The sequence below is a fragment of the Varanus komodoensis genome, unplaced genomic scaffold, assembly GCF_004798865.1.
Source record: "Varanus komodoensis strain SLA01 unplaced genomic scaffold, ASM479886v1 scaffold1, whole genome shotgun sequence".
In the NCBI taxonomy this organism is placed as follows: Eukaryota; Metazoa; Chordata; class Lepidosauria; order Squamata; family Varanidae; genus Varanus; species Varanus komodoensis.
Genome location: NW_025335268.1, coordinates 103362085 through 103385852, shown reverse-complemented (window position 1 = coordinate 103385852; position 23768 = coordinate 103362085). Strand labels below are relative to the sequence as shown.

Sequence of the window (23768 nt, the reverse complement as noted above, 5' to 3'; positions counted from 1 at the left end):
TTCTCCTAATGAAATTATAGATTCATTGTTGCTGCTGGTTTTGAAAGTGGATTTCTGGAAATTGTATTTTGGGCAGTGCAGCGCAGCACAGCCATGAAACAAAAATATATTCTGATGCACAAAAAATGTTCTCCATATTCAGACCCATAAGTCACTCTTGTCTGCCTTTCCTTTCTGAAGGTACATTTAACATTCACAGTCTTTTATACTACTAAGTGAAATCAGAACAAAATATGGTAATTAATCCATTGTGCATTCAAGGATTCAGGTTTGAGCAGCAGATGGGAAAAGTTGTGGATCATAACCCCATGCAATATTTGACAGAATATCAGTCAAATATAGTTCACACATCTTCATGTTTCTGTCAGCCCCTCTTATCTAAAGTTAATTTAAAGTGACAAGAACTACATTAGCACTTTTCAAAGGGTAATGCAAAACTTTAGAGTATTCCCCTCAAATCAATACCTATTCAGACTTGTACAGTGGTCATATTGGTACTATTCAGAGATGAGTTTCTGTTTGTTCTTCATGTTAAATTCCTTTTGAAACTCAGATTTTAAACACATCAAATCAAGGGTGATTTAAATAAGGTTACCTTGCAGATTATTTGCTTTTCAGATTATTTACACAAACCCAAGGAGGCAAGGGAGAGGGGGGAAACAAGAGTCTTGCAGCAGCCAATCTTCGCTACAATCATTGGTATTTTAAAAGTAAAAATAGGGTACTCAAAGCACTCTGAAGCCCATTCACCTCTTCAGAAGAAATTATGCAAACAGAAACATTTAGGGCCAGTGGCAGGGCAGCTGAATTTTGGCGAGTTAGGGGTGCAGGGCCCCTTTCAGCTCAAGGGCCAATTTCTATTTTAGAGCAACTTGTGTGTGTGTGTGTTTGTGTGTGTGGCGGGGGGGGGGGGGAGTGCACAATCCAGTAGCTAAAGGCAAAAGGGAATAGAGCCAAAATACAAGCCTATTCTAGCATAAAATTCTTACTGCCAGTAATTAAACCCTGGGACATGTATTTCAGCCTTTAGGAATGTGGAAATAATACATGGAAGTCATGAAAATATAAAGTGATAGATGGGTGGGAGAAAGGAGGCAGAACCAGGGAACAGGGCAGATCCTTCTAGGTAAGTTTAGAGGGGCCACCAGAGGGCAGGGTTTGGCTTCCAGCTCCGATGTTCTGCATCCCTGGCCCACTTCTCATGGGAAGTGGCTCTGCTTTGTTTGTGACAGAAGTGCAGTGCTTCCGTGCACCCCTACTTTAAAGTTTGAACTCGGTTGGTGTTTGTGTGGAATTGCTTTCATAGAAGGTACAGGAAAGGTGTCAACAGTACCAGGGAACAATCCTATTTGTTGGCCAATGATAACCTAATTAGTCCATCTCACCCAGTCTCTGATCTCCTTGAAAAAGGTGAGTTCTTACCTTTGTAAGTAGTCTCAGAGAGCAATGACGTTTTGGTATGTAAAAAAAAAAAGTCTGGAAAAAAAAAAGGGGGAGATAATAACAATTCAATCACTAGTCAATAAGGGGGCCAGAACAGCTTGCATAAAAAGATATTAAAACCAACTAACAGTTAACTCTGGTTACCTTTGGGGGGCCATCCATAAATTATGTCACTGTGTTGAAGTCCATTCATTTATTTATTCATTTATTTATTTATTTATTTATTTATTTATTTATTAAAACATTTCTATGCCACCCCATTTGCCAAAGCCTCGGGGCGGCTCACAACATTAAGTTAAAATACAAACATTTAAACCCACTCCTCTCTCCTGGTCATATTTTGCCTCTATTTAAATGGGTTGTTTTACATTCCTAGTCCTCCATACCTTCCCATAGTTGCAAGTCTGCTACAGACATCCTGCTCCACACCTGTGATGCGTGGCAGCCCTCACTGAGTATCCCTTAAGAAGGAGAAAAAGGACAAGCAAATCATTCTTTCAGGTTGCAGCTGGAATTGCCTTCTTCCTTCCTGCTTTTATGGAGAGTCCAGGTGGTATCATTGCCAGGTAATTTCATTTGAATGTTTTCTGTATTGTTACTTCTTTTTTTTCAGACCTAATTGGTGTCATTGCAAAGACGGCCTGTTGAGAGTGGCCTGGCAATGCACTACTGCAATCCCCCCATGTGCCTTTAATTTAAACCTTCCTCCATGTGGCTTGTGTCTCCAATTACTCCCTGTCTGACATTAGTTTCCCCTTAATCACTCTGTTCATGTTCTTCACAAGGGGAGAACTTTACCTATTCCTGCTCATTTTAATTGCAAATGCAGCTATTTTACCATTTAAAGAAAAGGAAACAAAACACAATTAAATAGAGAAAATCAGAAATTTTGCCCTGGGGAGCAGGAAGCAACTTATTGCTGAAGAACAGGAACTGACCAGTTGCAGAGGAAATTTCTAATTTCTGCAAAATTAGAAACCCTGGGAATCCAGATTCCATGTGATTTCCTTGGAAAATTGCTCTAAGCACTTTGATAAGAAAGGTCCACCTAATGGATCTAGTGCCAATATTCTACATGGCCAGGGTACACAGAGGATGGTTCTAAATTCACACATTGTCATTTACAGATTATATAGTATGGAATGTTAAATGAAGCTGTAAGAGTATATTTGCATATGCTTAAGCAGCAACCCAGAACATTGTTATATCTCCATTTGCTGGAACACACAGTCACTGCATTTGACTTTCCCAGGCTGTTCCCAGTCCAACCCACCATGAAGAGAGCTCTCTGAACAGCATGGCATACTGACTAGAAAAGTGTTAAGCCATTTTGAAAACGTTCTAATGACTGTAAATGGCCCAACCTATGTAGTTTTATTATAAAAACACAGTAAATGAAATAAATGCAACATAACACAAACAATTGGAACATGCTGAGTTGCTGAACATACAGAGGGCACATACAGTTCGTTACATGGGGGCTCTCTAGCGCAACCTGATGCTGTCCAGATGTTTTAGACTACAACTACCACAATCCCTGACCACTGGACATGTCAATCCCAGTTGTAGTCATTATAAACACACATAAGTCATGGGTGGATTCTGTTGCTGTAGTCCTCTGCTCCCACAGCCAGTGCATTTTAATTAGAACATCTGGATGGAACTAAAGCAGCCTTCCCCAAACTGATAACCACCAGCTTTCATCAACCTATTGCTCTCCATGTGCTTTGGATTACAATCCTTAGCATTTCTGACATTTGGCCAAGGAAGCCGGGGTTGATGGGAATTCATGTCCAAAGATCCAGAGGATATTAGGTGTGGAAAGATCAGAACATACTAACCATGAATACTACACAACCATCAAGTAACTCTTGATTTCAAACTCCCTTTGTAAATTTACAAATAGCACTATCCATCATGGCAAACAGAAGAATCAAAACTATTTTGAAGAAGGTATAGTTTTGTGTTATTCCTTGTCTAAGGAACAGGATTCAAAATATAGTTCAGAATATAATTTAAGTTCTACTTTCTGGCCATTCATAGACTGTATATTTCAAAATAAATGCTTTCATGCAGCATATATGGAAGAATTAATTTTGAACAAGTGTTTTCAAATACATTTATTTGTAACGTTTATACCCATACTTATATTCTCTTAATTATTTGTTATCATATGCCACTTTAAAAGGTTTTTAGATGATGACATAAAACTTCTCATTTCACCTTTGTGTTTGTTTATTAGAAACAACTTTAAAGAAGTAAAGATCAGAGGATTAAGTAAATTAATGAGCAGGAGATGCAGGAGTAAAAGGCATTCAAAGCGTTATCATTGCAACACTAACATGCAGCTCTTTTAGCAACATTCATTCAGAACTCAGACTAGATTTATCACATATATTGAGAAACACCTCAGTGGTTTGTAGAAGAAACTTTTTTGGCACCACTGATGCTACCATTGGAACATTACTGGTATTGCAGTGCAACACTAATTAGCAATAACAATGATCATTGTTAGGGTGGGTGAGCTCATGAGAAAGGCAGTAAAAATACTTTGATTAATTACAGCCAGCAACAATTTCACAACCAAGACACGCATCCCAACTATATTGGTGCTATTATAATCTAGTAGCTCCATAGTAATTGTCACCAGCACTGAAAGGAAATAACAATAGACTATTCACTTGACTATTTGTCCATGGATAATGTTCCATTTCATCATTTCTCCATTAAAAATAGATGCACCAAATGTGATACTCTAAACAGACTTCTGAGGAAGAGCCTGTGGTGGGACAATCTGTCATTGGCTATTTTTTAAAATTCTGTGTTCTGGCTTTTTGTCTGCATGGTCAGAATACAGGACTTCACAGTATTTGGTGAGGACCCAAATCTTATGTGGCCTCATACTGGCTATTATCCCCACTCACCAGCAATACAAGGTGTTCTCATCCCTATCTCCTCCATTACATGTGTTCACCTTGCTAATTCCTTCTTTAGGGTCTTGGCCCAGTTCTCCTAAGATACAGTCTTCCAAGGTTGTTGTCTCAGCTTCTGAATCAGAGGTGAAAGAAGAGGTGGGAATGGAATTCTTAGCTGAAATGCCAAGACCAACAGACCCAGAGATAAGCTGAAAGGACAATGAGAACCAAATAACATCTGGCTCTGTGGGATATGCTCTTGAACAGGCATAGGGGGATGGTGCCAGGTTAACATTAGTCCAGTTATATTGCATCAAGTCAAAAAGGCAGATCAATTGAGTAGTGTCAGATGTTCCCATAATTGTCCCACAAGCAACATGAAGCACTCTGAAGGTAGCATCAACTCCATTTGGTTAGGAAGGGAGGAGAGGTATTCAGCTGGTATTCCCACATCACTCGTATCTTTTGTTATTTACTTCTGCAACACTCTTCTTTTATATCAGCCAGCCTTGTTGTCCAGTTTTAACATGAAAAAGACCTTAACTGGAAACTTTTTGTCTTGAGTAGCTTGGAAGGACCCCATCAACACAGATGCTAAGAATCTAATAATGTCAATAATCCTCAACTACTTCACAGAACCCATTTGGAGGTTACGCTAAACTATTGTTTGTTTATGCATACACAAAAATGACCCTCAGTGATGCTTGGGCTCATCTGATTCCCTTCCCCTGTCTTCCTCCTGCACTACTAAGAAGAGGAATTCAGAAGTCCTTAATTTTAGCCAGTTTATCATGTCATCAGGAATCACAAATTGTTGTTAATTGGGGAGAGGGGAGCAGGGTTTTAGAGGTACTGCAGGGACTGACAGGACTCCTATAGAGAGAGGCCAGGTATCAGGGAGGATGGGAGGAAGGAGGAGGCTGGGAACTCCAAGGAAAGGAAGTAGTGGGAAGGAGTTGAGGTGCATGTACACCAATGCTAAGAGCACGGGTAGTAAGCAGGAAGAGCTTGAATCTCTCCAGGGAATAGGAGGGTATGACCTGGTGGGAATCACAGAAACTTGGTGGGATGAAAGGCAACACTGGAATGTGAACATAGAGGGGTGTCACCTTTTTAGAAAGGACAGGAAGGGAAAGAGGGGTGGGGGCGTGGCTTTATACATCAGGGAAGGGATAGGATGCAGCGAGATAGAATGCAGCACAGATGGGGATTTGGTAGAGGCAGTCTGGGTGAAACTGAGGGGTTTTGACAGGGAAAGAGACCTGGCAGTGGGGGTATGTTATCGTCCTCCAGGTCAACTTGAGACCCTGGATGATGTCCTGACAGGTCAGATTCTAAGGATATCTCAGGGGAGAGACACAGTAATTATGGGAGATTTCAATTTCCCGGATATTAGTTGGGAGACTCACTCAGCGGTGACAGCCAGGTCATGTCTCTTCCTAGAAGCTATAGATGGAGGGTTTTTCATACAGAGGGTCCGAGAGGCGACGAGGGGGGGAAACATCCTTGACTTGGTCTTGACCAATAGAGAGGAGCTGATAGGTGAAGTACAGATTAGGGGAGCTCTGGATGCGAGTGATCACTCCATCCTTTGCTTTGAGATCAGGGGACTGGGGACGTGCAGCAGGTCAAGCACTAGAAGCTGGGACTTCAAGAGGGACAACTTTGACCAACTGAAGGCCAGACTGGGGAAAGTCTCCTGGGATAGGTTACTGGAAGGTAAGCGAGTTGAGAAGGGGTGGATGGCACTCAAAAGGGAGGTTTTGGAGGCGCAAGCCTTGACGATACCTCTAGTCAGTAAGGTGGGGAGGCAGAGGAGAGCGCCACCATGGATGCGAAAGGAGGTGGTTAGAGGGATTAGATGAAAGAGGAACCTCCATAGGAAATGCGTACTGGGGCAAATAGACAAAGGGTATACCGGGAGGAGGAGGCCCGTTGCAGAAGGGTTCTTCGCAAGGCTAAGACTGATTATGAGCTGAGACTGGCCAAGAATATCAAGAGCAACAAAAAGGGCTTCTTTCAGCATGTAAATAGGAAGAGGAAGGGGAGACAAGTGGTGGGACCTCTAAATAAGAAGGAAGGAGATCCAGTGACTGATATGAGGGAACAGGCACAGATGCTAAATGACTATTTTGCCTCGGTGTTCTCCCGAAGGCAGGATGGGGGAGATCCGCATAGGAGATTAGATAAGGCCAGGGACTTAGGGGCACAGATTAGAGTCACCCCCCCCCCCTTGAAGTTGAGGGGCTCCTCAGGCATTGGACATTACAAAGGCCCCAGGCCCTGACAGGTTATACCCGAGAGTACTTAGAGAGTTGGCAGGGGTTCTCTCACACCTGCTGGCCTCCATTTTTGAGGCCTCGTGGAGAACGGGTGAAGTTCCAGAGGACTGGAGGGTGGCATCAGTGGTCCCAATTTTCAAAAAGGGTAGTAGAAGGAACATGGGGAATTATAGACCAGTTAGCCTTATGTCCATTGTAGGAAAAACAATGGAAAGGCTCATAATAGAGAGAGATCTAGTGATGTTAGATAGGGAAGGGAGGCTGACAGCCACACAACACAACTTCCGCAAAAACAAATCCTGCCAGACAATCCTGCCTTGTGGAATTCTACGACAAGGTTTCGAGATGGAGGGGATGCAGTGGTTGTGGTTTACCTGGATTTCAGCAAGCCCTTTGACAAAGTGCCCCATGATATCCTGGTTGAGAAACTGAGGAGTTTTGGGATACACCAAAGCACTGTCTGGTGGATTAGGGCATGGTTGACTGACTGAAAGCAGAGGGTAACCATTAGTGGGGAATCATCGGGATGGCGGCCAGTGACAAATGGGGTCCCCCAAGGCTCTGTCCTGGGGCTGATCCTGTTTAATCTTTTCATAAATGACATGGAAGAAGGGGTGAACAGTCTGCTGATCAAACAGTCTGCTGACACTAAAACTGGAGCAGTGGCCACAACTGAGGAGCAGATGGACAGACTATGGAAGTGGGCAAAAGGATCTGGACAGACTATGGAAGTGGGCAGGAGACAACAGGATGGCGTTCAATGTGGATAAGTGCAAGGTCTTGCACTTGGGGCATAGGAATAGGTGTCATAAGTACAGGTTAGGGGACAAGTGGCTGGAGAGCAGCACTTGTGAAAGGGACCTCAGGGTTCTGGTTGAACTGCAGGCTAAACATGAGTCAGCAGTGTGATGCGGTGGTCAAAAGAGCGAACACCACCCTTGGTTGCATAGCCAGAAGTGTGGCTGCTAGATCAAGAGAGGTATTACTACCACTCTATACGACTCTGGTGCACTCACAACTGGAGTATTGTGCTCAGTTTTGGGCCCCTCATTACAGAAAGGATATAGCCAGGTTAGAGTCAGTGCAGCGTAGGGCCACAAGGTTGGTGGCCGGTTTGCAGGGGATGCCGTATGAGGCGAGACTGAGGGAACTGGGTCTCTTCAGCCTGGAGAAGAGGAGACTCAGAGGGGATATGTTGGCGACATACAAGTATGTGAGGGGATGTCACATGGAGATGGGTAGAGACCCGTTCTCCCCTGCAGAGGAAGGCAGGACGCGCTCCAATGGAGCAAAGCTCAGGGAGCCAAGGTTCCATTTAGATACCAGGAAGCACTTCCTGACAGTTAGGACCCTGAGGGTGTGGAATGGGCTTCCCAGGGAGGTAGTTGAGGCCCCATCGGTGAGGGTGTTCAAGGATAGGCTGGACATGCACATGGTGGGCATGTCGTGAGCAGAGCCAGCTGGAGCCGAGGGTCAGACTAGATGGCCCGGGAGGCCCCTTCTGACTCGCTCTGTTTCTATGTTTCTATGTCAGTATTAATCATAGTTTCAGATAAGTGCATTTGAAATTGGGAATTGGTTTCCAAAGCTGGCTTGCTTAAACTAGCTATAATAAACATTGACCATGATTCCAGATATGGACAACATGGAAAGCTGTTGTTTCAGTCACTCTTTCTGCAATTGGCTACTTCACATGGAGCCTGCTCATATGTCACAACAGCCCCTCATATCTTAATTTATCCATGGCGGGGGGCATTTGGGTCATGCTGGGCACTGGTGCCAGCTTGCTGGGTGCTGCATGGCTACTGGGCTTGCATGGTTTGTTGTTTTATGCAAAACCAAGTGGCAGGGTGTAGAGGTTCAGTGCCACACTTCAGTTCAGCCTTCAGTTTATTGCGAGAATCTTACCAGCAGTAGTCTGGATGGGTTAGCTGTCTAGTCAGACGGTGGAATGCCAAGACCAGAGGGGGCTTAAGTTGTCTCCCTCATGCAGCTGCAACTGTGACCTTGCATAGATGGAAGCTGGCAGCCTTCTTTAGAAATCTACCAGGAGAAGAGAAGAGTGGTTTGTAGAGGGTTGCTCAGGTGGAAGCCTTACCCCTGAAGTGTAAAAGGGTAAAACCTGGGGGCATAGGGCCAGCTCCCCTGTCAATTAATTGTTTGGGAGTATTAGCATGTCTGCATCTTTCTGTTTGACTCTAAGTTTGTGGGGGTACTCTGCACATGGATTCTACCTAAGTGTGGACTTTGTTCTCTTTGGCCTCAAAGGATCGCGCATCTTTGTGGTCTATGCATTTTGTGCCTCCATCACCGAGGAATCCAGATCCAGCTACCTTGGTGTGGAATGTTGGAGGAATTTGCTCTCCTACCTTGATGTGGAGCTATTTCAACTGCCATAGCAAAATGCAATGAGCAACATTATTTCTGAAGACTATAACTGTTAAATTTATGCTGTGGAATTTCCTGTAATAAAAGGACCTCTTTAATCCACAGTCTCCTGTGTCAGAGTGTCAGAATGTTTGATTGCAGGTCTGGAGACCTTAAGCAGGGATTTTCTGAGTGTAGACAGACTCAACCTCAAAACAAGCCATGGGTTTTTGAGGTATATCTAATAGTCAATCAAACCCCTGCTGCTTTGGTTCACATGGAATCACAAGCTGTGGTAAAAACAGTGCTCAGCATGATATAATATAGCCCATGGGTAAATTAACCCCTACTGGACTTTTATATCATGTGAACCAGGTCTGTAACTCCTCCACGTTTCCTTGCTGTATTCAGTAGGCTGCATGGAAATAAATTTTGGCCCTGGCTACCTCTGACTTCAACCCTGCCCAACACTGCCACATACCCCCTATGTATTCCAGAGACTTGGCATGAACATAGATAAGAACCTAAATAGCCACCTCACTCTGTCCATCCTGATCTTCTCTATTGGATGTAAGAATATGAAAGAACAGCTGGATTCAGCCCAATTCCTGGAGGAACCAGGAGCTGGAAAAGTTTAATACCTACCGCCTTGGCCTGAGAGAACTCTGTAGGAAAGGATTTGTTTAAATAAAACTTGTATGTTTGCTTGACAGGGTCTACGTGGGTGTGTGGGGTGTTGTCAAACCAGCTTTGAGACACTAGAGGCTTCTGAGGAAAGCCAGTGTTGCAACATTACTATCAGTTCATCCATCCAGAAGTTTGCTTCCAGTTCTTGGATGAACACCAGACTAATTTCCAGAGACTTCTTAGGAGTCTGTGTTAAGACCTGAAGGACCATAACAGAGGAGTCAGTGGTTTGGTTCAGATATAATGGGTTGGAACCAGAACTAAGCCTATTATTTATTTATTTATTTATTTATTTATTAATTAAAACATTTTTATGCCGCCCCATTCGCCGAAGCCTCGGGGCGGCTTACAACAATAAGTTTAAATAATTATAATATTGTATAATGTTGTAAGCCGCCCCGAGGCCTTGGCAAGGGGCGGCATAGAAATGTTTTAATAAATAAAAAAAAATAAAAAAAATAACATCAATCAAAAATATAAACATTAAATTAAAAATACAAAAATACAGTATAAAATAAGCCACCCTGGCCAGATAAAATCCAATAATATTAACAGTTAAAATGCCGCTTGAATAAAAAGGTCTTCACCTGGCGCCGAAAAACAAATAACGACGGCGCCAGGCGGACCTCTCTGGGGAGCGCATTCCATAACTTAGGCTCCACCACAGAGAAAGCCTTCCTCCAAGTACCCACCCTCCTAATTTCTTTCACGGAGGGTTCCCGGAGAAGGGCCTCCCCCGCCGATCTCAAGGGGCCTTTAGATATTTAGAACAGGCCCACTGAAATTAAAGGAACGAGCTAGTCATGGCTAACTTTAATACCATTGATTTCAAAGCACATGTGTTAAGCATAGCCAAGTCTGCCTAGATGAAACCCAGTGCCAACCCATGGTGGGATGCTGTACGAACAAGCCTGATAAAAGCCTTGTGCACCCTCTCCCTCCCTTCACGCACTGCAATTCTTCTTTGTTGGCAGCAACGATTCCAAACCAAGATCAATGCTGGATTCTAAGGCAAGCACAAATCATAGCTTGGCAACTTGGATAGAATGGCAGTGTATAGTCTGACGAAAACCAGAAAGGCAGAGGCATAATTTTAATCCTTAAGACGAGAATGGAGGGGAAATGGAATGCATGCAAGCCTAAGTTTCATTTGGGTCATGTTCTCATAGCACTAAACCATGGGCATCTGCATTATTAAAACAACAAGCAAGACCAGCAAGCACCCAGCCAGAGTTCAAATATAAATGGGAAAATGGAGAAACACTCATATCAAAAAATTCTAATCTGAGTACAAGTTATTTACAAATATTGATACTTTTACAAAGCACTTCTTAAAAGGCATAACATTGATACGAACCTCCAAATCTTAAGAATTCAACATCTTGGTGAAAAAAGTGATGTAATTCCCCTATTTAAAAGAAACATTGAGCCAGGTAGGGCACTGCAATTCACCAAAACCTTCCTAACCCATGTCAAATAAGGTACAATCATGTATGTCCCCCATTAATATTACAAGAACAACAACAAAAAGATCTTAACTGAAGCCTGAGAGATACAAAAGACTATAGAACACATTTGTCTCATTGAAGACATTTGATACTTATTAAAATGCTATTGCTTTCAGGCATATTTTGATTTGCTGTCTGAGAGTGTATGGAGAGCCTTGCTACTGAGATAATAACAAAGGAGCCTTAAACATTAAAAAAAATACATGAAAGATAATACATTTGCCATCAGTACCATTTTCCCAGGGATTACTTCTTTCTAAAATACAGCAGATTTGAAAATGAAAGCCCATTTTGGCAAAAGGGGACATTGAACAGTACCTTTGAACATGTGTGCATTAAATACTCTTGGCATGATACTTCATTAAGCACTTATCGTGTAGGTTGCTTACTTCAAAACAAAGTATTTGCAACTTCAAGATCTTTACTACAGAGCAAGCAGCCATGGTACACGTACCAAAACACAGTGTCACACAAATTTATTAGTAATGCCTAACAGTGCTTTTAAAATATGACGAAGGCACACATTTTCCTGCACAGATGAAAGCATTTGGGAAAGCCAGAATGCAATCTTGTGCAATTTTAGAATGATTGAAACCTTTTAGAAACTTGTATATGCATTTGATGCATGCTCCCACTGTGTGTGTGTGTGTGTGTGTGTGTGTGTGTGTGTGTGTGTGTTTACATTCCTGTTTCTGCTTTCAGTTTGTAACACCTCTGTTTTATTCATACAGATCTTTCTGTGACTGAAAGATTGAAACATTACCTTGGGCAGAATTAAAAGAGAGAGCAAGAAATGGAGGAGAAAACTTTAATCAATAGCACTGTGCAGTTGTAAATTTAAGCTCCTTTTATTTGCCAAGCCATTAGTTGGGATGAGTAATTTAATTTTTATTGAAGATAATTAAAGTCCATTTTGAATTGATCTTCCTTGCATGAGATAACACTCTTTAGTCAAGGGAAAAGGAAAACAATTACTGTACATACAATGAATAAGTAGCATGAAAGGATGAGACAACTGCAGATTTACTGACCTACCTATTGGACTAGACTTTAAAATCATCTTAGCAGCCCCTGGAGAAGAGAGAAGATTATTGAAACATTTATGGAGTATTTGTTTTCCTCTGGATTGTTTTGCAACAATATGTACGCATCACTTAGGTTTAAAAACCTTTTATATGTTATTCACATAATCAAATGCACCCATAATTGTGGCGTTCACATCGCCTATTGTATGCCAAATAAATAATACACTGATTATATTTAGTAACAATAATTGTCAGAAATGGTTTAATACGATGTTGTAAGGATATTTTTTTAATGCTGATCAAGAAAATTGTATGATATAATGGCTCACACATCCAGTTTTTCCCTTTGTTTCCCTTTTGCAAGATGCTAGAAAAGAGATACTGCCCTAGGACCGAAGTAACCCAAACCCCATTAAACATGCATGGGGAAGGTTTCCCAGCCTGCGGTTCTGGGAGTTACATGCCAAGGCTCTGTTAACAACAGTAATTGTGCATATAATTTCCTTTGTGTCACGCTGAAAACTCCCCCATCACACAATTAAGCACCAACATTATGTTACTCAGCAGCCATTACCATTTGATTTCATGTCTGGGAAGGAAAATGTAACAATTCTGCTTCCTTACTATCTCAGTATATGGCATGATCACGACAAGGGGATGGACCAGACACATTTGCAGCATGATAGACGTGCCTAATATATCATCTAAATTATTAGATCCTCGCGGGGTGGGTTTGCATGACACAACAAGCCCTTTTTTCTAACTACTGCTGCTCTGGCATGCTGTCTGAGCCCTGTCATTGTATTTCAGCATGCTACTTTAGGTCTTTAGGAACCACGGATGGAAGCCATGGTCTGGTTACAGGTTAGGTTACAGGTTTCTCCACACCCCACTGTGGTAAGCAGGCCAGAACGAGCTCCTCTCTTAACAATGACAGACTGCCATTGACAGCTCCCATTTTGCATGGCTGTCAGAGGCATCTTCGGTCTGCCTACCTCAAGACCTAACAGCTTTCTTTGGGTAGGAGTAAGTGATTAGTTGCTGCCCTCCGCAGAGAGAAGCCCCTTGCACAGACAAACTGGAGGGGTGGGAATCAGCTGGGCAGGGGTGGCCAGTTGGGGGCAGCCTCACTCCCCTGCCCCCATTCTAGTTCCTCCTTGCAAGAGAGGTGGCCCCAAGCCTCTTTCACAGTGGCTGCAAGAAAGGGGAATGAGAGGCACTTCCCTTTCATCCCTGCTGTTTTAAGAAAGACTTTCAGGTGGACACCCTGTTGGGGACGCTGTTGCAAGTGGGAATGAGGAAGGGTGGGCAGCACAGTCTGTCCTCGGTCGCCACCATTTCAAGAAAGGTGCTTGGCTGTGGTCGCCTCTCTTGCAGGCAGGAGTGAGATGAGGGTGAGTGGGGGGAAAGGCTGAGTGGTGCTGCCCCCTACTGGGCACTGTCACTCAGCTCATCCTCCCTCCAGGGCATGTGCAATGGAGGAACCTGCGGAGTTGTGCTGCTCCTTTCCACAGCACTGCCCAGCTGAACCTGCCCCCCTCCCTCCATTTTGCCTGAGCATGGATCAGGTATTCCCCTCCACACACTCCGGTGCATCCCCCTGGAGCAGGAGGGGACAGTGCCTTGTCACCTTGGCCTTTCTCCTGCGCTTCAGGGCATGAGCCCCGTTGCCACAGCAGAAACTGCTTGATGGTCAAGGAAAGTTAGACTCTGCTTGCCAAAGTTGAAGAGGGGCGAGCCTTTGAGTTGTCAGAAAGATGGGCCTCCCCCTGCCATGTCTCCAGGGATCCTGCCTAGAGGACTGAGAGGGAAGAAGATGGTGCGAGGGAGGAGAGTTATTGCCACGGGCCTGATCTCCTCCTCTTAGGCACAGAGGGGTAAAAACTGCAAACACTGATAACCACACAGTGCTGCCCGTCACCATGTTTGAACCCAGGCACTATCAGGGACTCAGCGCCCTTCTAAAAACTGACGTATTGGTGTTTCCAACAACAGGAACATCTAGAACTACTTTCCCCATGTTGGTGCCCTGTTGAAGTTTTGGACTACAACCTCCATCATCACCAGCCAGTATGGCCAATGGGAATTGCCGTCCTTGTCTTTTAGAGGTTGCAAATTTAGAGAAGGCTGATTATAAGAATATTTTGACTTTTATATCCAGACTCTACCTTTAATGGCAACATGGGAGGCCTTTAAGTGTTTCCTATACATGCACATCTTTCTACTTTCCCTTCCTGCATCAGTCTCTTTCCCCTCCATTCTGTATCTCCCCCTGCTGCAACACTGTATTTCTCTTTTGTATCTTCCCTTAAAAAGGGGGGAAAATCAGCAATGCAGGTGGAGTGACCCTACTAATTCCATCAGCTTAGGCAGTTGAATTAGCAGTTGAAGATTGGCTAACTATGGAGAAGGAAAGAAGCAAATGGAGATTAATAAAAGAACAGGAAGTGGGATGCAGGTATAGATTGCAGGAAATGTTTATAGGACTGACATTTGTTTCCTTCCCCATCCCCCTCTCTTCAGAGTGATAAGAAATTAAAAAAAAACACCTTTGAACAATCAGTTATCTTTAAAAAGAGTAGAAAAAAGAAAAAAAGAGAAAAACCTTGAGGTTTCTGACATTCGTACATACAGTTTTCTCACCAGAGATCTAATGATCCCAAGAAAACAGATCATAATCAGTCCAGATTCATTCCTCCCCAGAGACCACTAGACGGTTTCTGACAAATCTCTTTTTCTAGCATCTCAGACAGCTGATAGTTGCACCTTCTACTCACTGCAGCCCATTCTCTGCCAGGGCAGTCTCATAGTTTGAAGATTAACAGGCTGGTGCTTTTCTGTGGTGCATGTAATGATGAGTTAAATCAGCCTTCACCAATCTCATGACCTCAAGATGTTTTAAACTTCGATTCCCAGAATTCCTGTCCATTAACCATCCTGGCTGGGGCTGAAGGGAGCTGAGGTTCAAAACATCTGGAGGACACCAAGTTTAGAAAGGCTGCATTGTACTATCAAGAGAGAGAGCAGGCCTATTCAGGCATTACTTAGTTCTTCATATATTGGGAATGAACATCTACATTGGGATTCTGCTCTCCATGTAGAATTTCTCTCCCATAAGGCTTTTAGTTATGGAGGCAAGCCTTCACAGATAGAGAAGCCTAACCTGCAGAATGTGAAGAACTGAAAGGAGTGACTTTGGGGGAGGGCTAGATAAGGGACCCACCATATCATAACGGTGATATGATAGGTCCTTGCAGCCCCACCATCTCACTGTTGCCTCTTCAGATGAGTATCTGAAATCATCTTATTGAAGGGGAGGGACTCTTTAGATGGTAATGAATATTAACTCACTTTAAAATGCCATTTGGAGATGTTAAGACTTTGGAAAGAGCTGGATGCAAGTCCAGGGACTAGATCACAAGACATGGGAGCCTATGTGCCCTGGCCTGGCATGGATCTCGGCAAAGGGGCTTTGACTCTACCCAAAACAAATTGTGGATGGCTTTGGATGACTGGAATGAGGAGAAATAGGAAACCTCCCATCTTTCTCTCAGAAGTGAAGCCATTTTGTAGCCCCACACCACTGGTGAGATGTTCAAGTTCAGCACTGGGTGACAGAGATGATCTAGTTCAGCACTGCGGTCTGAGCTTAAGGGAAAGAGACAAAAGATCATTTCTGGATGTATTAGATAAGCACAGGGTGACAGAAACACCGTCCCCTTGCACTTCACCCACCCACCCACCCGCCCCGCCATCTTGAGCATTCAAAGCCCCTCTGAGTTTCTGCACTTTGCATTCCATGTGCAGTTGCACCAACGGCTATGTAAGCCTCTTTTTTATTTTAAAACTGATATATATCCAATATATCCATTTTCAAAATCCCCCTCTCTCTTTCATTCACACACACTCACTCACTCACTCACTCACTCACATTATAGCCATTGTCCTCATCATTTTATAGTATGAAATGCATCAAAAGAATTTTGGTCTCTTGGAAAGGCTTTGCAGGAAAAGCACTGAAGAGCACATTAACCATTTTCCTCCTTTAAATTCAAAACAAGAACCCACATTCTGGATTCTCCCACTTTGGTGTGGACTTTGAATAAAGTGCTGTGCTTTTTTCTATGCAGTGCAGCATAAAAATACAGACCCAGTATAATTAGAATTTCAGTCATGGCCTGTGGGATCTAGTGATTTGGACATATTTTATTTAACCAGCTTAGTAAAAGGTAATATTCAGCAGCTGTGATCTATAGCAGAATTACAATTTTCAGGGTCAAGGAGGGATTTTGATATTAGGAGGTTGGGCAGAATTGCTGTAAAATCTCATGAGCTGTCGTTAAAAATAAATGAGAAAATAGGTTATCCAAGAGTCATTGTAAGGGAAAAATCAATAGGCAGTGTCTATTCACTTGGGCTATCAAAATCCTTGAAATTTGAACAAAAGTTTCACGTTTAGTGTACTGTAGGTTTTGAAATGTAAGTGCTGAATGCTCAGCGGATACAAATTCATTGTGCTCTGCATTCAAACAAGATGGAGCAAACCTTCTCAAGGGCCAGCTTCCTACCACCACCCCTGACTCTAGGTACTGGATATTAGCCACCAAATTAGGCATGTAAAACAGTTTTATGTGAAAGTTCAGAAGCAATTTTAACACAGAGAGAACAATTCCTCTCTTAAGAATATATTCCTTCAAACATCCTGGTCATCTGGATTCTTCTTACGAGCTTTTATATAAACACACCTGACTGCACTGCATATAGTAAAGGAAAGCAGTTCCCCCTTCTTCCACCCTGTGAAGCAGCAACAGAAAGGACATAGATAAAACAAGGGTGTGCATGTAATTGATATGGAAAGTGAGTCTCATTTATTTAAAAAATGACTATATACTATAACACAGATACACAGATTTTTCAAAGCAACAGCAGGCTTTTAAGTATAAATGAGTTTAGTGACCTTTAGCTATCCACATTTATAAAAGTGTTGGGGACAGGAGTTGGTCACAAACTCCTATGAGTTGTCGGATGCACTTATTTTTGTACACACATATTCAAATAATTGGTCCTGGTGGTATGATGCTTCTTGGTATCAGAGCTGTGTGACCGCATCCACACACTGTTTGGGGTTTTGCTTTACCCCTTTTCAGGCCTGAACACGTCAGGGCTTAAAGTGGACAGAGGGGCTCTGGATGTGATGCCCCCCGGAGCTCAGACTATGCTGGGTTGAGATGGCAGGTATGAAAGAAGCTTCACTTCACTTAACTCCACTCACGTCAGAGGAGTCAAATTCTCCACACGATCAGGAGCACTGATAATAGGAGGTCAGTGTGCCCAGAGACACAGGGGGCAGGGCCTGCGCACCTGGTCCCAGCCTTCTCCACACTTTATGACCCAAACAGGGCTTGCAGAATGTGGTGGGATGGGGTTGGGGGCAGGTCTGTCGGAGCACTACTGGTGTTACTCTCTTCTGACTCCACAGCTGCAGACTAGGTAGTGCCTGCCACACAGTGGCAAATGAGGCCTGATCTCCTAGTGCGGGCATCAGGATCACTTTTCATTTATTTTTATTGTTCTAGTCAACTGCAGGGATTTGAAGCCTTGGCTGGAGTGATGCGGGCAGGTGAGAGCTTTTGCCAAGGGGCAGCAAATACAAAGCCTGAAGATGCTCCAGGTGGTTTCCCCCTTTGGTTTCTCTTGACAACTATCAAAAGTCAAGCTGCCAAGAGAAGCCATGGGTGCAAGGGGTCTTGCACAAAGAAACAGTTTTGAGGGGACTTAAGCACTGGTTTTACAAAGATCCTTAACTCTCTCCCCACAGTTAGACCTCACTGGGCCTTTGTCCTGAGTTTTTGGATGCCCAGTAAAGTGAAAAAATCCACCCTCCTTTATTTTTCCTATGGAAAAGGAGTCCTGACAACGTTGGCGGCTAGCTGGCAAAACGCTGAGTCCCTCTGAACAGGAAAGAGGCACAGCACACAGTGAGACTGACCATCTGGTGGGGCTCACCACAGGCTGCCTGCCAAACAACCAACCCACTGTGGCTTATGATCAGGGTGGGTTAATGTCACATGCGAACACACTGGGTGGGTTTACACAACATAAGAGGCAATACTGATGCCTTACTATTGTGGAGCAGTTGTCTCATCCAGACCCAGTTCGAGAGATCCTGTGCAGTAGGACTAGTTATCTGAAACCACAGAGAGAATCACCGAGCTCCCTAGCAACAGACACATCATTGCTCACTGTGCTTCCATTGGCCAAGTGCAAAAGTACAGGTGGGGGATTGCAGGAAAGCTGATTTTTATTTTCATTTAATAAAAATTTCTGTGGAGGCCGAAGCAGTTGGGAGGAGGCGGCTGCAGTCCAAGCGCAAGAACAGGAAAACGATGGGGGTTTCACCTGCTGCAGAGATAGATGGTGAGTGTGTGAGAATGGAACTGGGTATCCAGAACTTAACCACACGACTGACTGAACAGTAAGTCTGGGCAAAGGTCCGTGTGCCACAGGAACAGCACAGGATGGTTCACCATGATGGGCGAACCCAGCTGTTGTCTCTCTTTGTGCTTTGTACACAATAATGCACTTTTCCAGGTTCTCTCTCTCTCTCTCTCTCTCTCTCTCTCTCTCTCTCTCTCTGTGTGTGTGTGTGTGTGTGTGTTTAAGGAGAGAAGGTTTTTAAATGTCCCAAGGACATTTGGATATATAATCACGCACTACCCTGTTTGTACTAAAAACACATTTCACTCAGAAAAACATAATGAAAGACAGTATTTTATTTGATCCACTTTAAACAAAAACAAACATACACTCTCTACAAATTCTGCTTAGTTCAAAGAGACATGTAAAACATATCACCTGTAGACATGGTAGGAGCAAGCAGATACAATACAAACTGACATTTTCAAAGAAATTAACCTACCGAAGTCATGCAACAATAGCTGGCAAGTAAAACTATACCAGTGACATGAAATCTCAGGATGTAAATGCTTCAAATTGAGCAGAAAGAGTAGGGTGAACTTTTCCCCATCACAGCTGACACATGCAGATGACACATAAAGACAAATAAGCTAGATTTACCTAAAACTAGGGAACTATCTGAGATTTAGGCAGAAACGATTGTAAATGACAAAACCCTAAATGCCTTTGACCATTGCTTAGGACACTTCCTCACATTCTTCTCTGAAATTATCCAGATAAATGTAATCTGCCCATCATTAGAAACCATGAAATTAAGGTTCCCTTGGGATGGGTATTTATCTCTCTGCAACATAGAGAAAGGTGATTAATTAGTGGCTCTTTCAACGGTTAACATTACTGTGTACCACAGCTGATTAAAATCTAACCACAGCACAACTGATGTAGATCAGCCAAGAACACAGAGAAAAGAGTAACTGCATCCAGAGAAAGAAACTTTAAGAAAATATACCGCTAATCTCAAAGAAACAGATTGCTTTATTGGAGTGAACACAGATTCACTTCAGACTCCCATTACAACTTTAAAATTATTAGAGAGACAGCTTTATAAGAAACATGGACACAAGGAATTACGGGAGAAATCTGAAGCATCTCTAAACGCAAAAGGTCTTTTCTGGTTGATGCTAGTGAAGTTGGGATTTCACTAAATATCAGTGATTTCTTCAAGCTATTTTGATAGAGTTGACACCATCATTTAAAGGTTCTTGCTATTGTTTCTTTTTGGGGTGCCAGTTGCTGTCACAAATATTGTGATTCCTGAACAGTGAGAGCACTGGATTTATTTTATACCACCCAATAGCTGAACTGCACATTCAAACCAGATACAGTCTGTAGTTGGATTATCATAACAGAGCTGGATAACAAAGAATCTGGCATGCAGGACCTTGAGGATTTTCCAATGCCTATCTTGAAACCGAAATTTGTCTCTTAAAGTATAGGGTAGCTTCAGTCACAGGGCCATCTGATCTCTCGGGGTGGGGTGCATTGTCCATTCTCCAAGAATGCAGCCAGCAATTAACCATTAATGCAACCCTAAGCAAACCAGAGTGCTGGGCTGGACATCATGATCAACAACTCAGGAACATTGTTCCTGGGAAGTTCAGCAAAGTGAAAGCTGCAAATGGGAAAGGGGCAGTGTGCTCCCTTGTTTCACATGGTGTTTCATGCTCTGTTTAGCTCCTATTAGCAATATATGTAGACCAGGGCTAGCTAGCTATTTATGTATTTATTTAATATCATACCTTGCTTTTCCTGCAGGGAACCCAAGGCTGCTTACACAATCCCCACCCCGGCCGCATTTTATCTTATTTGTCTACTCCTCTCTCCTGCTTGTTCGGCACTCTCATTTCCCTGTCACTGGGTTTTCTTTTCTTTTTAAAAGTCATTTCACCCCATTATTCCACCCAGCCACTGGTCCACTCTTCTCTTCTTCTAACAAATCCTGGACAGGTATTATGGGCATGACAAACTAACAGGAGAGCCCTGTTGGCTGCTGGCTCCTCTAGATCTGGCTTGGAAGTAGGATACACCCGTGTAACAGCCCTATCTAATTTGGTTTCATGTATCTAGCAAAGTATATTTGGGCTTCTCATCTCAAGAAATGGACGGATGCATTGTGCGCATGCATCCACATGACACATAGACAGTTCCTGGTTAAATCTGCAATTCTGAACATGGAATTACACTAGAGAAGTTGGCCTGGCTCTCATATACTTAAGACTGTTCTGCTGTGAGGTCTCCATTAGACTGTAGGTTTGGAGAAATGGTTTATAGCTGGTGTTCAGTATTTTATGAATGCGTGCATCAATTTCTGTGATAGGTATTTAATGTGGTAAGCCACCCTGCGAAGGTGTCTACCCTGTAAGGCAGACTAGATATAGTTTAAATAAAATAGATCTAAAATGTGCATATATAGATATATTCAGCACTATAGATTCAGGATGGGCATTTATCTCAGGCTAGCTCAGAATTAGCCATTCACCTAATATCTAAGAGAGTGCCTGTATTCTTTGTTTCATCACAACTTCTTTGGGAATGGCTTCTTAACTTTAACCATCAGGAATTCACAGGGTACTCTCAGTTGCGGCTTTGGAAGTGCACAAATGGATACCATTCAGGAGTGAGTGACATAAAACCTTTCCTTTCTAACTTGCTTTTGAAGGCCGGACATAAGCAGCATAGGGCAAGCTGGGGTTTAATCAGCGTGAGTTGCATGATTCATGTCTTAATGTGTGCTTCCTAATTTTGGGTTTAAAACAGTGTTCTCATGTGGTAATTCATGCACCTTCTGTTCACTGGCCATGGGTAGCATCTGCCCACAGACTATCATGAAACAATGGATATTCTGAACTACATCTTGTTTTGTGTTCTGAGAAGTGCTAATGGAGTTGAGATATATGAAATCAAGAACTTTTGTTCCATTATGAAATACTAGCTATATAAATATAAATAGGAATAAAGGGACATTGTGCCATCCCTATTAAATCTGTAGAAAGTTTGGATTCATTTAATAAGGGAAATAGAGTGTTGTGTTTCCTTAACTTCTATCATCCAAGCGAATCATTCCTTTGAATAGTGAACTCAGGTACTGACTGTTGGCAGCTAAGAAACCAATGCAGGGCATGAATGCAAAAGCACTGTCCCTTTCCAAATGAAAAGCCTACGTTACAGCTTTTACAAATGAAGCTCATAATTTGATTTGATTATGACCATGAAACATTTCTTAATAACAAACATTTTTCTTAATATTGAAGAATATGTAGGAAGGCTTTGAGCACAATCCTAAGATCCACGGGCTGGCAAGAACTAGGATTATGCAGAGAAGGTTGTTTGCTGTGGGAAAGGAGTAATGTGGGTGGGGGGATATTTGTTTCAGAGGCCCCACTTAGATTCATGAAAGGTCCACACTAGCCTGCAGTAGGTCCCAAATGGAGCACTCCAGAGATGAGGCAGGGGACGCTTTGGATCTATGGGATCCATGGGATTCCAGGATAAGTCCTCAGACCTTTGCTTGACTCAGCATTTCCTTTTCATTTTATTTCAATAGGATGGCAAAAAATATGGAACTTGCCAGGAGCAAATCTACCCCTACTTCCTTCCTTGGCTGCTTGTGTTTGATGCCATACTGTTTCTACAGAGATCTTTTTGTTGCTTTTTAATTATCCAACAAATAAATGATATGGATGATGCATTTAAAATGGTGTACCTTGAGAAAAGTTATGGAAAGTGATGAACCAGAACCAGAGGAGATAATTGAATCTGTTAACTTTAATGATTAAAAGATCATTGAGGGGATTTTTCATATCGTATGCATTTTTAAGAGTGGTGATTTTACCCCTCATTTATTCTGTTTTGGATACAATCCATGCTGCTCTGAGAATTGTTGGACTTTTGTCTGCCTAACATGGGATTTCATTCTTAAATTACAAAATCTAAGCCAATGTAAAGGTTGGACTGTGTGAACTCTTTATATGGCAATTCTACAACTATTGAGAGATATCATCTACCACTTTAATTTCACACATGTGATACATTTTCCTGGCTGATCACTTACAACCACTGAAGACTTCAGATAGACCCTCACAATACAATCCTATACATACACATAAGAGGAAAACCCACTGTATTCAATGGGGCTTACTCCCAGATAAGTGGCACACAACTGTAACTTTAATAAGTAATATATTTTTCAAGTTGAAGTTTGGAAAGATCATTTTCAAAACAAAAAATCTGTTTAAACTTATAATATCAAGAACCCAATTTAAGATTTCCCACAGCTGACAAACAAAAGTATCTCCAACCCTTTCAGTAATCTCTGCTTTCGGCTGTCAAATTTCTTCCCTTAAGAAATGCTTCAAAAAAGCACACACACAAGAAAGATAAAAAAAAGTCTGCCAACCCCCCCCCCCCCCCCCCAACAGCACAAAAAAAAACCACACAAAAAAAAAAAAAAAAAAAATCCCCCCCCCCCCCCCCCCCCCGTAGTTTCAGAACAGCTGGCTAACTGATCAAGCAGATATAATTTTGGGAGTCCCCATCCATCACTGCTGATATTTTTATCCAGTAGTTGTGAATATTTATTTATTTTACCAGAACCCAAACCACTTTTCAGCTGCCACTCCTACAGCGCTGTACAAAACAGGCAGAAAAGACATCTTAAAAACAAAACAAAAAAAATCATATAACAATTAAACATCCCCCGCACACACACAAACTGAGGCCAGGACAGAAAAACAGCAGAAAGATACACAGTGGGGCAAATTTCCAAAACAATCTACCCTGACAGAGAAGCCAAATAAACAGCGCACAGAAGAGAGTTCCAGAATGCACTGAAGAGATTTATAGGCTGTACTTTCTGTCTCAGAATGGACAATCCAAGTGGCCCACATCAATTTAAAAAATCACCCAATAAATTGAAACAATAAACACATTAAAATTGCATTGGAGAAAAACAAACAACCCCCTATGATTTGTGAGAACATAAAACCACACATGGGACAGGGTTGTGATGGTGAAGTACTGGAGGACGGACCTTTTACTACCTGAAGCTAACCTGCTGCCCTCAGG

At 42.6% G+C, this 23768-nt stretch overlaps 1 protein-coding gene across 2 annotated transcripts in view; it reads right to left on the bottom strand.

The window, feature by feature from the left end:
• Nucleotides 1–1057: 1057 nt before the first annotated feature.
• Nucleotides 1058–23768, bottom strand: part of VTI1A (vesicle transport through interaction with t-SNAREs 1A) — a 324632-nt gene continuing 301921 nt past the window's right edge. Inside the window, exons 8-9 of one of the 2 annotated variants that reach the window (XR_006415551.1) lie at nt 8549–8683; nt 1058–1476 (exon numbers count right to left, since the gene is read on the bottom strand). Coding sequence is in view for 1 of the 2 variants with exons in the window: in XM_044438812.1 (XP_044294747.1) it covers nt 8626–8683 (58 nt within the window). In the remaining variant the exon portion in view is untranslated. Of the gene's footprint in view, nt 1477–8142; nt 8684–23768 lie in introns of those variants that run through there. The other variant, XM_044438812.1, reaches the window with a different exon arrangement.